The 16,114-nt window shown below is 42.2% G+C and overlaps 1 protein-coding gene across 4 annotated transcripts in view; it reads left to right on the top strand.

Moving 5' to 3' along the window:
- Positions 1-16,114, top strand: part of LARGE1 (LARGE xylosyl- and glucuronyltransferase 1) — a 602,000-nt gene that overhangs the window by 293,212 nt on the left and 292,674 nt on the right. For all 4 annotated transcript variants that reach the window (XM_078147082.1, XM_078147080.1, XM_020982455.2 and 1 more), the window contains one exon: positions 8,011-8,093. In XM_078147082.1, coding sequence (XP_078003208.1) covers positions 8,011-8,093 — 83 coding nt within the window. The remainder of the gene's footprint in view (positions 1-8,010; positions 8,094-16,114) is intronic.

Below are 16,114 nucleotides of genomic sequence, written 5' to 3'. Positions count from 1 at the left end.
TGTAGTGGCTGTGGACAGGAAACCTTCCTCACAGTTCCAGTGCAGAAAGGAGTGCTTATGGTCACTTATAGACCACAGCACAGGCCAGAAAAGGAGTAAACACCTCGCCCCTTATCATACCACCTTGCAAGAACTGAAAATTTACAGGTCCCTACAAGTATCTCTGAAAACAGCTATATAAACCCCCGAAACTTGGGACAGTACATTCTCCACATTGTAGACAGACTCTTACCTTAACAAAGAGTTTAAAACTCAAGTAATTGGCTGGGATCATGAGCAAGCAGCACAAAAAGAGTCAGACTATATTATCTTACTTTGGTGACAAAGAAGATCAAAATATACAACCAGAAGAAGACAACAAAGTCAGAGCTCCTACATCCAAAGCCTCCAAGAAAAATATGAATCAGTCCCAGGCCTTGGAAGAGCTCAAAAGGGATTTTGAGAAGCAAGTAAGAGAATTACAGGAAAAACTGGGAAGAGAAATGAGAGTGATGCAAGAAAATCATGAAAAAACAAGTCAACAGCTTGCTAAAGGAGACCCAAAATACTGAAGAAAATAACACCTTAAAAAATAGCCTAACCCAAATGGCAAAAGAGGTCCAAAAAGCCAATGAGGAGAAGAATGCCCTAAAAAGAAAAATGGCCAAATGGAAAAGGAAGTCCAAAAGATTACTGAAGAAAATACTTCCTTAAAAATTAGAATAGAGCAATTGGAGCTAGTGACTTTATGAGAAATCAAGACACTGTAAAACAAATCCAAAAGAATGAAAAAATAGAAGAGAATGTGAAATATCTCATTGGAAAAACAACTGACCTGGAAAATAGATCCAGGAGAGAGAATTTAAAAATTATTGGACTATCTGAAAGCCATGATCAAAAAAAGAGCCTAGACATCATCTTTCAAGAAATTATCAAGGAAAACTGCCCTGATATAGTAGAACCAGAGGGCAAAATAGAAATTGAAAGAATCCACTGATCTCCTCCTGAAAGAGATCCCCAAAGGAAAACTCCTAGGAATATTGTAGCCAAATTCCAGAGTTCCCAGGTCAAGGAGAAAATATTACAAGCTGCCAGAAGAAAATTCAGGTACTGTGGAAACACAATCAGGATAACACAAGATTTAGCAGCTTCTACATTAAAGGACCACAGGGCATGGAATATAATATTCCAGAGGGCAAAGGAGATAGGATTACAACCAAGAATCACCTACCCAGCAAAACTGAGTATAATCCTTCAGGGGAAAAAATGGTCATTCAGTGAAATAGAGGACTTTCAAGCATTCTTGATGAAAAGACCAGAGCTGAATAGAAAATTTGACTTTCAAATACAAGACTCAAGTGGAACATGAAGAGGTAAACAGGAAAGAGAAATCATAAGAGACTTATTAAGGTTGAACTGTTTACATTCCTGCATGGAAAGATGATATTTATAACTCATGAGACCTTTGTCAGTATTAGGGTAGTTGGAGGAAAAAAATTATATGTATTAGTAGATAGATAGATAGATAGATAGATAGATAGATAGATAGATAGATAGTAGTAGTAGAGTAGAGGGCAGGGTGAGTTGAAGGGGTCATATCTGGAGAATAAAATTAAGGGATGAGAGAGGATTATATTTGGAGAAGAAGAAAGGGAGAGGTAGAATGGGGTAAATTATCTCACAAAAAAAAAAAGAAAAGAAAATGCTCTTACAGTGGAGGGGAAATGGGGAAGGTGAGAGGGAATGAGTGAATCTTATTCTCATAGGATTTGGCTTAAGGAGGGAATAACATACACATTCAATTGGGTAAGGAAATCTTTCTTACCCTATGGGAAAATAGGGGGAGAAGGGGACAAGAGAGCAGGGGGATGATAGAGAGGAGGGCAGACTGGGAAAGGGGGGTAATCAGAAGCAAACACTTCTGAAGAGGGACAGGGTCAAAGAAAAAATAGAACAAATGGGAGGGCAGGATAGGATTAAGGGAAATAGAGTTAGTTTTTCACAACATGTCTACTATGGAAGTGTTTTGCATAACTGCACATGTATAACCTATATTGAGTTGCTTGCCTTTTCAATGAGGGTGGGTGGGGAGGGAGGAAGGGAGAAGATTTGAAACCTAAAGTTTTAAAAACACATATGTTAAAAAAAATATTTTCACATGCTACTAAGAAATAAGAAATACAGGAAATGGGGCACAGAAGTCTGTCATGCCCTACAGGAAAATAGAAGGGGAAGGGGATAAGAGAAGGGGGGGAGAGATAGAAGAGAAGGCAGACTAGGCAAGGGATATTCAGAATGCATGCCATCTTGGGATGGGGGGAGGGGTGAGATGGGGTGAAAATTTGGAACTCAAAATCTCGTGGAAGTAAATATTGAAAACTGAAAATAAATAAATTTGTTTTTAAAAAATAATTTTTATTGGTACCTTTTTTTAAAATAACATCCGTAGTCCCATATAGCTTTCCCTTCTCCCCCTTGAAGGAAGTCATCCTTTATAGCAATTTCTAAAGAGGGGGAAAATCCATCAAAATTAAGCTACAGATCAAAAACCTGACATTATGTGCAGTATTCCACACCCCTCATCTCTTACCCCTGGAAAGAAGGAGGGGTTGGTCCCTTCTTATCTCTCTTCTTTGGGGCCAAGCTTGGTTGGCCCCAAATATTCAGTTGTGATTGTTTTCTTCTTGTTCTTTCTGTTTACATCATCGTGGTCATTTTGAACCTTGTTGTCTTGGTTCTACTTCATTTTGCATCAGTTTATGTCTTCTTATGCTTCTCTATTTCATCACATTCATCATTTTGTACAACACAGTAAAATTCCATCACATCCATGTACCACAATTTGTTTAGCCTATTCCTCATGCCATCAATAGACACCAACTTTGCTACTATATAAATACTATATATACTTTATATAAATACTATATAAAAATGATGCTATAAATATTTAGGTATCTAGAGACTTTTCTTTTCTTTTTTCTTTTCTTTTTCGGTTGTTGTTTTTAGGCAATTGGGGTTAAGTGAGTTGCCCAGGGTCACACAGGTAGTGAGTGTTATGTGTATGAGGCTGAATTTGAACTCAGGTCCTCCTGACTTCAGGGCCGGTGCTCTATCCACTGTGCCACCTACCTGCCTCCGAGATCTTTCTTTTTTTTTTTTTATTATTCATTCCTTAGAGTATAGGCCTAGCAGTGGAATCATCGGGTGAGAGGGTATCAATATTTTTATCACATTCTTCACATAATTTCATATTGTAAAGTACTGCTTTTTCCATAAATCAGAATTGTTTGTTCTATGGATTCTGGGTGTGTGGCTGCTTCAGGAAAGAGGAAGCATGGTATAGGGGAATTGGAGTCAGAACAGAAAATCAGCTCCTGCCTCAGAAACATGGCCAGCTGGGTGATCCTGGGCAAGTCACTCATCTGCTTTTATCTGCAGTTTCTTGATCTATAAAATGGAAATGGAGGGGGTTGGCTTCCAGATTAAATCTATGACCTTATAAGACTGGTAATCAATCCAAAATGTGACCAGAGAGGAAGAATGCCTATGTTATGAATAAATAAGAAAGAATAAAGAATTCTAGGATATAATTCCTAGGGAATCCATAAGACTTTTCTGTGCCCTCGAGGAGCTGGCCTTGAGAAATTATCCTTCTTGCACTAAGCATCCTTTCTCATCTTACAGAAGCCTGGGGAGAGAAGCAATTGTAATCTCAGCAGAGCAAAGTTCCTTGAAGAGGATGACCCTCCCTGGCCCTTGTCTGAGCTGTGTTGAGGTCTTCAGAGGCGTTAGAGGCAGAGTTATCATAGGAGGCTTCAGAAACCCTGACACCTCCAAAGTAACCATTGGGATGGCACTTGCTTCTCTTTAACTACAACAGAAATGTATTGGTTATATCCCTACTGTGTGCAGAGTACTGTGCTCAGCACTGGAGGAAATACAGTGAGGGACACAGTAAGAGGGGCAGTGTTGTACAATGATTAGAAAGTCATGAATTCGAATCCTATCTCTGGCACTTATTAGCTAGGGACCTGGGCAAGTCAGTTAATTTTTCTGTGCCTCAGTGGTCTCTACTGTAACATTCTGGCCTTGGACTTGAGCCTTTATAGGCCCTTATGATCCTGTGATAAATCACTTTTCCTCATCAGGCCTCAGTTTCTCATCTGTAACACAAGCACATTGTACTTTTATGGCTTCCAAGGTTCCTTCTATCTCTAAACCTATGATCTGATGTTCCTGCCCTCACAGAGCTTAAAGTCTAATGAGGAAAGAGGTGAGGGGAAGGGTAAGACCTACCCAGATCAATTGAAATGCACATTGTCACCTGAGAGGACCACTGAAGGGTTATAAGAGACAATTAAGAGCATGGAATCCTAGGCTAGAGCATGAAGACAGCCTAGAGGCCTTGCAGTCCAACCCTTTCATTTGACAGATGAGGAAAGTGAAGCCCAGGGAAGCTGAGTGTCTTCACAGCATCATAGTTTTAGAGCAAGAAGAGACCACAAAAGTCGTTAAGCCCTCATTTTACAACTGAGGAAAATGCGGCCCAGGGAGTTGATGAGACGTGTACCAAGTCCCACAGGTAATAAGTATCAGAGGCAGGATTTGAACCCAGGTCCTCTGACTCCAAGGTCAGTACATCAGTTTACAAGACTGTTGCTGATGTCCTTTGCATTCTGCTGCCTCTGTAAAACTGCTCTTGAAAGACAGCTCAGTCACACTGGAGATATCCTTATCCATCAATGGCAACCCCAGGCTCCAGTGCCAATGCAATTGGTATGACCTTGAACATGTAATTTAACTACGTTGAGCTTCATCTGTAAAGTAAGGGCAGTGGGCTGGATGACCTCTGAGGCCCCTGAGAGAAGGTCTTTAATTCATAATTCTCCAACAATGGGAGCTGTTGGCAGAACTCGACTCTGAACTTGGCAAGGTTAATTCCTCTTCTTCTCCTAGCCTCACTTACAGGATTTAGGGTTGGAAAGACACATTAATTAATGCTCATCTCATCCAGCTTCCTCAGGAGATGAGGAAACTGAGTGCCAGAGAGTAAACATATACTACCCAAGTCCTCACAGGAAGTAAACAGTCACATCAGCACTCAGCCAAGGAATTCTGGGTCACCCTGTCTTTTATAGGAACCCACAAGATGGCACTGCCTCCTTGACTAACTTAATCGACTAAAATGGTTGCTTTTGCTGGGGTAGCAGGGCCTTGTCAGTATGGTATCCTGTGATGAATGTATTCATCAAAACAGGTGTACTGGATGAAACTAAAGAGATTGGGGGAATTGTGGAAAGTGTTGAAAAATCCACACTCTTGTGTCAGTACTTAACGTGCTTATTGAATGTGCTCCTTAAGCCTGGAACCAAGGCAACGTTGGCAATATCTGAAGCTTCGTATTTGAATTGTTGTTGTGGGCAAGAGTTGTCCTTGGCACACACCTTTTTCCTGCTCTGCATCATCATCTTGGCCGAGTCCAGTGCCCTTGAGTACTTAGTCATCTAGGCAGTTGCCAAATGGTCAATACTCCATTGGTTTCAAATATCTCCTCCAAAGCAGAGTTTTAGGCATTAGACAAGGTTAGGGAGTCTCGCACTTCCATTTGAAACATCGGCAGATCTATGATCTCCTGTTGGGCACTCTCACCATTAGCACAATCAGTAAATCAATCAGCAAGGCATATTAAGGGTGATTATTGAGTGCCAGGCATTGTGCTAGATGTTAGTGATACAAATACCAAAAAAAATTTACACTCGATCTCTTGGTGTATTGGAGGAAGACAACGCACACACACACATATACATACATCATACATACACATATATGTATGCATATGTATATGTGCATATATAAATATGTGGGTATACGTGTGTGTGTGTGTATCAACAAGTATTAAACAATTAAGAAGGCAGTTAGGTGGTGCAATAGATAGAACTCTGGGCCTAAGTCAAGAAGATCTGAGTTCAAATGCAGACTCAGTTACTAGCTGGAACAAGTCACTTAACCTCTGTTTGCCTCAGCTTCCTTATCTGCAAACTGGGGATGATAACAGCACCCACCTCCTCAGGCTGTCGTGGGGATCATGTTAGGTAATAATTGGTAAGTGCTTAGGACAAAATCTGGCACACAGTAGGTGTGCATAAAATGGTAACTATTACGTATTAAGCACTTAATATGAAAAAGGTGCTGTGCCAGGCAGTGGGGTTACAAAAAGAGAAGTGAAACAATGCCTGCCTTCAGGGAGCTTCCAGTCTAATAGGGCAGACAAATAGTTCATTTCTAAGTATATACAGAATTATGATTAAAAGAATAAATAAAAGCTTGTTATTAAATGCAAGATAGCTAAAGGAATAAGACATGGACTGTTGTGGAGATGAGGAAAGATCCCATTTTGCTATAGGTCCAGGCTCCTCCATTCCTTTCCACCCTGGGCTATTCTTCTCCATGCCTTCCTACGAGTCTCCCATTGAAGATGTGCCCAATATGTCCTCTGATTCTTTTCATGGTTTAAGAAGAAATCATAGATAATAGAGTTAGAAAGGACCTCTGGGGCCATCTATTCCAATGCATGCCTGAACAAGCATTTCTTCTCATTCCCAACAAGAGATTCCCATTGAGGGAGAACCCTGAAGCGGCTCAGTCAACTTTTGGATATTAGAGCAAGCCTTGGACCCACCATCTGTTAACCTTCACCCTTCTGTCAAAGCTAGTCATAGCTCTTGTTCCAGACACACACGTTTTTGAATGAGATCTTCTCATAACTTCCATACGCCTAGCTCATCACTGGTAATGTGCCACACCCCATTAACACTAATTGTTGGTCACCTGCCTTTTGGGTCTTGGTGCCAAGCTCACCCCTTTTAATGTGCTTCAGCCTTCTGAAAATGACTGTGGTTCTAGTTGATTCTTATGACCAGGGCATTACATTATTTGTAGCTACATAGCAATAGTGGGAGAAAAGTGTTGTTTAAAAAATTGGATCTTAGAAATTTGGGACCATTCAAAGTTCTGCATTATTCTCTAGATTCAACCAAGCTTGGTCTCTTCAGAGGCAGAATATATAAAGTACTTGGAGGGGAGGGCACTAGCCATCAGGGAAGATGAAACTAGTCTTCATATAAGATGGGATACTTAACTGAACTTGGAAGAAATAAACTGAATTTTAGAAAGGTAAAGTAACTTGCCAGGATCTCCCAGTGGAAAGAATGATAATTGAAATACAAGATCTCTGGCAATCCCTTCTCACAAGACAAGCCCTCTTTCTGCTCCATCATATTGTCTAGGAGGCTGAACTAGACCAGGGGTGGGGAACCTACAGCCTCAAGGTCACATGTGGCCCTCTAGGTCCTCAAGTGTGGCTCTTTGACTGAATCTGTAAAACTTGGTTCAGTCGAAAGGCCACACCCAAGGACCTAGAAAGCCACATGTGGCCTCAAGGACATGGGCTCCTCACTAATGGACTAGATAAATGATGAGGTCTCTTTCAGCTATAAATACGTCATAACTTGGCTGGGTCATCGAGTCCATTTCCTTTTTTTTTTCCCTTTATACCCTGATCCAGTCTTCTTTCATCTCAGACAGATTAGAATCTATTTTATTTGCATTCACCAGGAAGATGATCCCCTGCCAGACACCCATTCTGTTGTCTAATGGATCTGGTTAACAGCAAATCTTCTATCCCAGTGGACATTCATTACCACTGTCCTCTTGTCAATTGCTTTTGGCCGCAGGCACGTGGGCAAGTGAGTTTCTGCTAGCCTGTTGTAGCTGATCACCACTGTCCCTGCTATACATAAAATGTAATTGAGAAGGATCATGATGGCTTCCAAATGATGATGGGGCCATAACCCAATTAAAATGATTTTAAGAAAATTGTCTTGAGCCAGCATCAACAGCTGCAAACTGTGCCCCATGCTTTCTAATGACCCCCAGAATGAGTGGTGGCCATTTATCTTTCTCTTGAGTGACGAGGCACTGGGAAAAGTCCTTCATTCTGTCTAAATCATCTCATTCTCTTCTTCTCCCCAGACGATCCACGTCGCCATTGTCTGCGCTGGGTACAACGCCAGTCGAGATGTCGTCACTTTGGTCAAGTCTGTCTTATTTCATAGGTAAAAGAAACGTTTTCCCATCTGTGGGTTGGGATTAATTTAAGAAATGATTCAAATAGGGGGCAGCTAGGTGGCGCAGTGGATAGAGCACCGACCCTGAAGTCAGGAGGACCCAAGTTCAAATCCGGTCTCAGACCAAACACTTGACACTTACTAGCTGTGTGACCCTGGGCAAGTCACTTAACCCCAATTGTCCCCCCCCCAAAAAATGATTCAGATATGCCCTTGGGGAGAGGAGAAGCTTTAAATGAATAAATAGAAAATCTTCAAAGTTATCTAGGAAGGTGGACAATTTATAACTTGTTCATAGGAGGGTAACCACTCCAGAAAGAGGCCTGAACACCATGCTAGGAGATGGTCATTTGAAGGAAATGCAGCTTGTTTGGGCTGGAGAAGAGAAGACCTAGTGGGCACATGTTAGCTAGCTTCAAGTAGTTCAGACTGTCATGGAGAAGAGGGGTCATGCTTGTTCCTGTTGTCCCCAGAGAACAAAACTGGGAATAATATGGGGGAATTGCTCAGGTAGACTCTGGCTTGATGGAAGGAAAGTCTCCCTCACCATTAAACTTCTGGAGAAGTAAGGCATTTTGGTCAGCTTCCCTGCACTACAAATATTTGGACAGGACTTGTGTGACCTTTTATCAGGGATGCTCCAGAGGGGATTCCTTTTCCAGTATGAATGGGGTTCTCTGAAGCCATCCCATCAAGGAGACTCAGAAGTCAGTGTGGGATGCATGCAAGCTTGGTTATTGATATGGGGAGACAAGGATGGCTCAGTTCACCTAAAGAGATATGGCTGGGTCTGTTACTTAATACCTGTGTGATTTGGGGCAAGCCACTAATCTCTGTGGCCTCTGTTTCCTCATTTATCAAATGAGGAAGTTGGATTAGGTGATTTCCAAGTTTCTTTTCATCCCTAAAACCCACAGTCCCAAGATCCTCAACCAGATATTGACAAACACTGCAAACTCAACATTCCAATGCCCAAGAACAGAGAGGGTGAAGAGATTAGGAAATCATGAATCCGTGATCCCTGGTAGGGGGTGGACAAGGGAAAAGGCTAAGCTGTCAGCCTGACAGCTCCCTACGCTCAGGGCCAGGCATTTGTCTTGTGGCCGATGCACCCATATACGGCTTTAAGCAGCAATGCCAGTCTTAAGGGAAAAGATAATAATAGTAGCTGAATTTCTATAAAGTTTGCTTTTGTACTGGCTGACCCCCAGCCTAAAATGCTCTTCTTCCTCACCTCAGCTTTTAAGAATCTCTGGCTTCCTTTTCCTCAAATTCAAAGCCCTCCTTCTTCAGGGACTCTTTCATAGCCCTTCCCCGTAACTAATACTCTCCCATCTAAGGTTACTTTCCATCTGTATTCATTTACACCTTTTTGAGTGGGTCAGGGTGGGGTTGGAGGGCACCATTTTCTCTCTTGGAATGTAAGCTTTCTGAGGCCAGGAATTGTTTTTGATTTTGCTTCTCTTTTTATATCCAAAGCACTTAGCAAAGTGGCTGACACATAGAGGTCAAACATGATTTTCTATCCCTCTGTGCCTAGTTGCCCAGGCAGTGGGAGTGGGAAAAGAGAGGGGAGTGTCAGAGCTGAACATAGGATTTCATCTCTGTAGGGATTTCCTGTTCAAGAAACTCCCTCCACCAGTACAGGGCATCAGCCATTCCATGGCTCATCGTCTTAGAAGGATACCTAGAGTGTTGAGAGGCCAAATAATCTGTCCGGGATGGTTCAACCTTGAAAATTGCTATCATTTCATCAGCAGAAATGGCATTGAGGAAGCAGCATAACCATCTGATTTGCTGCCACACCTAAGGACTAAAGACTTTTCTTCTGACTTGCAGCTGAAACCTTCCAATCTATGTTGCCTCCCCCAAGAGAATGGGAGTCCCTTGAGGGCAGGAGCTGTCTCCTTTTCCCCTTTGTATCACCAGGGCTGAGCTCTGTGCTTTGCATGGTGTAAGGCCTTATGAATGCTTTATTCACTCATTCCTTTCTACATTCATGTGTCAGAGACTAGGCTTGAACCTGGGTGTTCGTTATTCAGAGGCTGTGTGTCTGTCTCCTGTGCCATATTGCCTTTCATCCCCATTTAACAGATGAGAAACTGAGGCTCGGAGAGATTAAGTGATTTGCCCGGATTCACAAGTGACCTTGAAACCAAGTCTGACTAATTCAAAGACACACTTTACCTCCTCTCTTCCTTTCAGAAGTCATATAAGAAGCTGTATATTCCAGCCCTGTAGCAGCTCCCATATCTATAGTCCTTTACAAAGCTTTATTGGTGAAGATTTAAGGTCCAAAATTTATAAGTGGTCCTATGTATTCTAGGCCCTGAGAATGTAAAGGGGAAAAGCAAAACTCAGCTAATTTCCTCAAATGGATGAGTAGGGAGCTCCCCATCACTGGAGCTATTTCAGGATTTAGCAAAGACTTGTCCGGAGTGCTGTAGAGGGGATTCTTGCTTCAGGCAATGTTAGACAAAATGATCTTAAGAGTTCCTTCCAGCTCTATGATTACATGAACTGATTAATTTAATAGATCAAGGTGATTGTGTATGTGTGAGAGTGGAAAGCAAAAGAATTTGAAACTTTTCTTCTACGGCTAGCCGAGCTATAAATAGAACTGCTTTTCAAGCACATTTCAGAGATTAGCTAATATGTGATTATAAAGTACTTTGCCAAAGGAAATACCTTCCTCATGCTAAATAATGATATTATAATAGCCATGCAAGATTCCTCTTTGGGGTCTATTTGCTAATTATGGTAATTACATTCACTCTGAGACAAGGTTTTCCCCAAATCTTCGTCAAGACCTGCTTTGTTGTCTTAAATCATTTTCATTTCTCGAAGACACCTGGATGCAATAGCCATAGAGAATTTTAAAAGGAAGGGGAGAATTTGCTTTGGAAGTTGATTTGAGGACGAAAGTGTGAAAAGGAAACCCAGAATCCAAATAATTGCTTGTGTTTCTTCTTTCTCCCTGACCTATGGCACCCAATTCTTTTCAGTGAGAATTGAATGCTCTAGTCTGGACTTCTCACATTAGCCAGGAGAAAGAGAAGCCCAGGCAGGGGAATAATTGAACCAAGGTCACATGGGACCTGCTATAAATGAAATGGCCCCTGACTTCAAGGTGCTTATGTTCTGTTGGACAGAGACAACATGCCCACGTGGAGGTCTATAGAGAAATCCTTCCAAATCATTTGGGGTTTTTGTCTGTTTTTTAGAGGAAGGCACTAGTATCTGGGGGGAATCAGGAGAAGCTTCATGGAGAAAGTGGTACTTGAGATGACTTCTGAAAGCAAACAAGAATTGTAAGGGGCAGAGATGTGGAGGGAGGGAATTCCAGGTTGGAGGTCAGCCAGCGCAAAGCAGAGTCAGGATACTCGACTCCAAACCTATTTCCTTATTCTCTATACCCTAGTGATTTCTCATGATGATGAGGATTATACTAACAGGGCAGAAACATGAGAAGAACATTGTATTTGGAGTCAAACAATCCTAGCTGCCACCTGTGTGATCGAGAACAAATCCCTTCATATCTGTTCACTTCATTTTCCTCCTGGGGAGGTGGTCGATTAGATGCTTCCTGAGGGGAAGTCTTTCCTACTTCTGTCTTTAAACTGAAATAAAATTATCCCCAGTGTATATCAACAGCAATGAAATCCATTTGCAGACTCATCCGACCTAATGTGGTCGCAGATGTCAAAATGGGTGACTACCATTCTGGTTTGTTGATGCACTCACGAATAGCTCCCCTCCCTGGTGGGGAAAAATGGGATTTAATGTGTTGGTGGTGGTGGTGAGTCATTTCAGTTGTGTCTGACTCTCTGTGACTCCATTTGGGATTTTCTTGGCAGAGGTAATGGAGTAGTATTTCATTTTCCAGCTCATTTTCCAGATGAGGAAACTGAGGCAAACAGGGTCACACAGGTAGCAAGTATCTGATGCCAGATTTGAACTCAGGTCCTCCTGATTCTGGGCCAGGTACTGTCTCCATTTTACCACCTATTAAAGAAAGCAAAATGAAAACTTTATGGTAAGGTGGAAACTATATTGGCTCTGGGGTCTGAGGATTTGGGTTTAAATCCAATCTCATACTTCTTTGGGACTCAGTTTCCTTATTTGTAAAATGTGGGGGTTGGACAAGGTGAGCTCTGGCTTAAGTCTGTGATCCTATGACCCCTAAGGTTCCATCCAGCTTGTTTCTAGCCTTGATTCAGGTCTTTGAAATGAAGACGAGATAGCAGACAAAGCATTAATGTTTCTGTGCAAAAATGTTCTGGTCACATGTATGGTGGCACTCTTCTCAGAAATAAATGAGAACATTACTCCCTTCCAGCTTTCTTTTAATAAATGTTTATTGATTGATTAGCTGATTGATTGATTTGGGACATCAGGTCATTTAGCCTTGTCAAGACTGGTTCCCCAGTTACTATAAAAATAAGAACTTAGTTGGACAGACAGAAGACGTGTGTGTGTGTGCGTGCATGTGTGTGTGTGTGTGTATGCACAAACGCATGTGTGCATGTGCATGCATGCACATCCTTCATCTCCCTTCCCTGACTCTAACACAGCAAAATTGATACTTGGCTTTCCTGGTCACTGGTACCATCTTCCCTAGAGCTATAGATATGCATGGTTTTGATTCCAGAGTGTCAAGAAAAGGCAAACAATTTGGGAAAGGAAAATTGTAGGTCATTGAGGTAGCACTGGGCAGGGCACAGTCTTGGCATCAGAGAGCAGTGTGGTTTAGTGGAAGGAATGGAGGACTAAGCCACTAGGGGTCTGGGTTCAAATCCAATCCAACCTAATTTAATTCAATTCAATAAGTATTCGTTAAACATCTGCTCAGATCCAGAGATGGGAAGAGAAACAGTTCAAGCCCTGAAGGAATTTGGCCAATTCCCAGTGTATGGTGGATGGGAGACTGGAGCAGAATGGGAGAAAGAGGCCTGAGGCTGGGCTCTCCAGCTGGGGGAGTGAGTGCAAACTGATCTAACCCAGCTGCCCATGGGATGCTTCTTAGCCATCAGGGACGTCTAGTCTTGTCCCCAGCCAATAGGGTACCTCCCCGTCCCTTTTCCACTTCATGCTTCATGTCCCACCTTCTAGTGAAGCCTTTCCTGACCCCCACGTGACTCCTTCTTCCCCAAGTTACCTCGTTATTTCATTGATGTAGATTCTTCATTGGCCCATTTATGAGTTTTCTCAGCCTTCCCTGCTGCTGGGCCTCAATTTCCTCATCTGTAAAAGAGAGGAGCTGAGTTAGATGGCCTTGACCTTTCCTTCCAGCTTTAACTCTGTGATCTTATGAGCCTGAGAAAATCACATCACCACCCCTCCCTATCTAGAATGTAAGTTTCTTGAGGGTAAATACTGTTTAATTTTTGTCTTTGGAATGTTCTCGTAATTATTCAAAGCTTTAGCACAGTGAATAGAACAGTGGACTTGGATTCAAGAAGACCCGAGTTCTAATCCTGCTTCAGACACATACCAGCTGAGTGACCCTAGGCAAGTCACTTATCCCCTTTCAGCCTCAGTTTCCTCATCTGTAAAATAGAGATAACAATTGAACTTACCTTATAGGGTTGTTGCCAGGATCAAATTTTTAAAAATCATGTAAAGTCATTTGTAAACCTTAAAGTGCTATATAAATTTTAGCTCTTGTTATAATCATTATCATGACCTGGGTTTGAATCTCACTTCAGATGCTTACTGTCTGTGTGACCCGGGTAAAACCTCTCTGGGCCTCAGTTTCCTCATTGGCAAGATGGCTTCTGCGGTCCTTTCTACCTCTAAGCTTATGACCCTAAGCAAGCAGGCCTCAGGTTCTTCCTCTGTAAAATATAGAGAGCTGGGCCAGATGGCCTCTGAGTTTCTCTCCACCTCTGTCTATGACCCTCTGCTCCCAACCAGATCCTTTTCCTTTTCAGTTGCAGAAACTGAGGCCCAGAGAGAGAGGATGTGCTGCTCGATCTCTCTTGTGTGAGAGCTCTTATTTAAATTCACCTGAGCCCTTCGCCTTCTCCCATGGTGCTCTGTGCTCGAATAGCACTGAGTATAATGAGTTTCCTTGGCATTCATGTGGATACCACATGCAGTTTTTTTTAAAAATCAGATTTCCATTGTCATTTCGTAATTAAAGGATGCTTCAGCTGGAGTGTTACCATATATTTTAATACAAAAGCAGGCCCCAGATTGCCTCAGACAATCTGTGGCAAATTTCTGAGGGGGAAAAATATATGTCATGGTAGTTTAATCATCTCTGCCAGCGGGCATTAGCATATTTGTTCCAGTCTTACCTTGATGCTGGAGATCTGAGGAGGAGGAGAAGGAGCAGGAGTATTTGGTCACTAAAGATGAAGTCAGCTGGAGGTCCTAGCTCCTTGTACCTCATAGAAACTCCTGCCCATGAGATAGCGGAGATCCCCCCCTCCCCGCCCCGGCTTTTAGACTTTAGGACAACTTTGACCCAGCCAGTCTGGGGGCCTTACTGGACCTTCAGGGGAAAACCAAAGGGCCTTGATCTAATTCAAGACTTCGTAACCTGGAGGTCCCTGAACTCGTTTCTTTAATCTTTTGGTAATTGTAACTCATTATCATTTGTTTCCTTTGTAATTCTAGGTGTCTTATTTCATGCATTTCAGAACATGATTCTGAGAGGGGCTTTACCAGACCACCCAAGGTATCCAGGACACACACACACACACACACACACACACACACACACACACACACACACACACACACACACACACACAGTTAAGAGCCATTAATATTAGGTGATGTGAAGCATTATTTCTATCTGTTGAGAGAGCACATCTAGAATCCTATGCATCTCTAGAATGAACCCCTGACTGGAAAAAAAAAAAAACTAAAGAGAGCAAGTGGGGAACTGAATTTGTAGCTATTTGATCATAGAATGCTGGAGCTGGGATTGGGGTGTCCTAAAAACAAGGAATATCAGAGCTGGGAGGGGCCTGAGAACTGGGGATGTCAGAGCTGGCTGGTCTGAAAAATCAAATAATAGTCCAACTAATTTTTTTAGACGTGGAAACGAGGCACAGAGTTTGGAAGTGATTTGCTCAAGGTCATACAGCTAGCATGTAGCAGACACTCATCACAGTAACATCATAGCTTCACAGTTTGGGAGGAGGAAGGACTTTGGGAAAACATCTAGGCCAGCCTCCTCAATTTTACTTATGAGGAATCCGAGATTCAGAGACATTCAGTAACTTACCTAAATTTAAACAGCTCCTATAAAAGCTGGGGATCTCTAGGCCAGTGTCCTACTGGCCCACACTCTACCACCACACCTCCCAGCTCATCTGCAAAATACGTGGGGTGGCCTGGGGTGATCCCTACCTCTCGGTCCTCTTTATGAGTTCAAAGAGACGAGACTGAAATCTTCTTACTAAGAAGCAACTTCGGTGAAATGTTCTTCTGGGATGTGTCCAAGGCCACAGTCAAGTGGAAGTTTCTGAGGGTGAAAAATGAGTAAAGAATCTTTTCTTTTAGCATCTGTTTCTTAGAAGGAAAAGCATGAGAATAATTGCTAGGTTAGTAAATATTTTTTTTTAAAGAATCCATTATTGTGCTCAGAGTATTTCAGGGCTGACCTAGATTTAGACTGGTCCAGTGGAAAAAGCTCCAGATGGGAATCAGATGCCTGGGTCGAGTCTCAGATCTATGTATTTCTTACTGCTTTGGTCAAGTGGGACTTTAGGACAATCGCTTCATCTCTTTTGGCCTTAGTTTCCCCATCTGTAAAATGAGTGAGTTTTATTTTATGAGCCCTAAGGTACCTTCCACCTCTAAAATGGTGAATAAATACATTTTAACACACCTACTATGTTCAGGGCACTGTGCCGAACACTGGGCATACAAATACAAAAGCAAAGATAGTCCTTGAGCCCATGAAGCTTACATTCCAATAGGATCAACAATAGGCATAGGAGTGTGGAGATCAGGGAAGGGTATTTTGGTTTGAAAAATTATAAGAATAGTTA

Source organism: Phascolarctos cinereus, unplaced genomic scaffold (assembly GCF_003287225.1).
Source record: "Phascolarctos cinereus isolate Bilbo 61053 unplaced genomic scaffold, phaCin_HiC Scaffold_1;HRSCAF=81, whole genome shotgun sequence".
NCBI classification, from domain to species: domain Eukaryota; kingdom Metazoa; phylum Chordata; class Mammalia; order Diprotodontia; family Phascolarctidae; genus Phascolarctos; species Phascolarctos cinereus.
The sequence above is the reverse complement of the archived record's forward strand: the minus strand, read 5'-3'. Positions and strand labels throughout refer to the sequence as shown.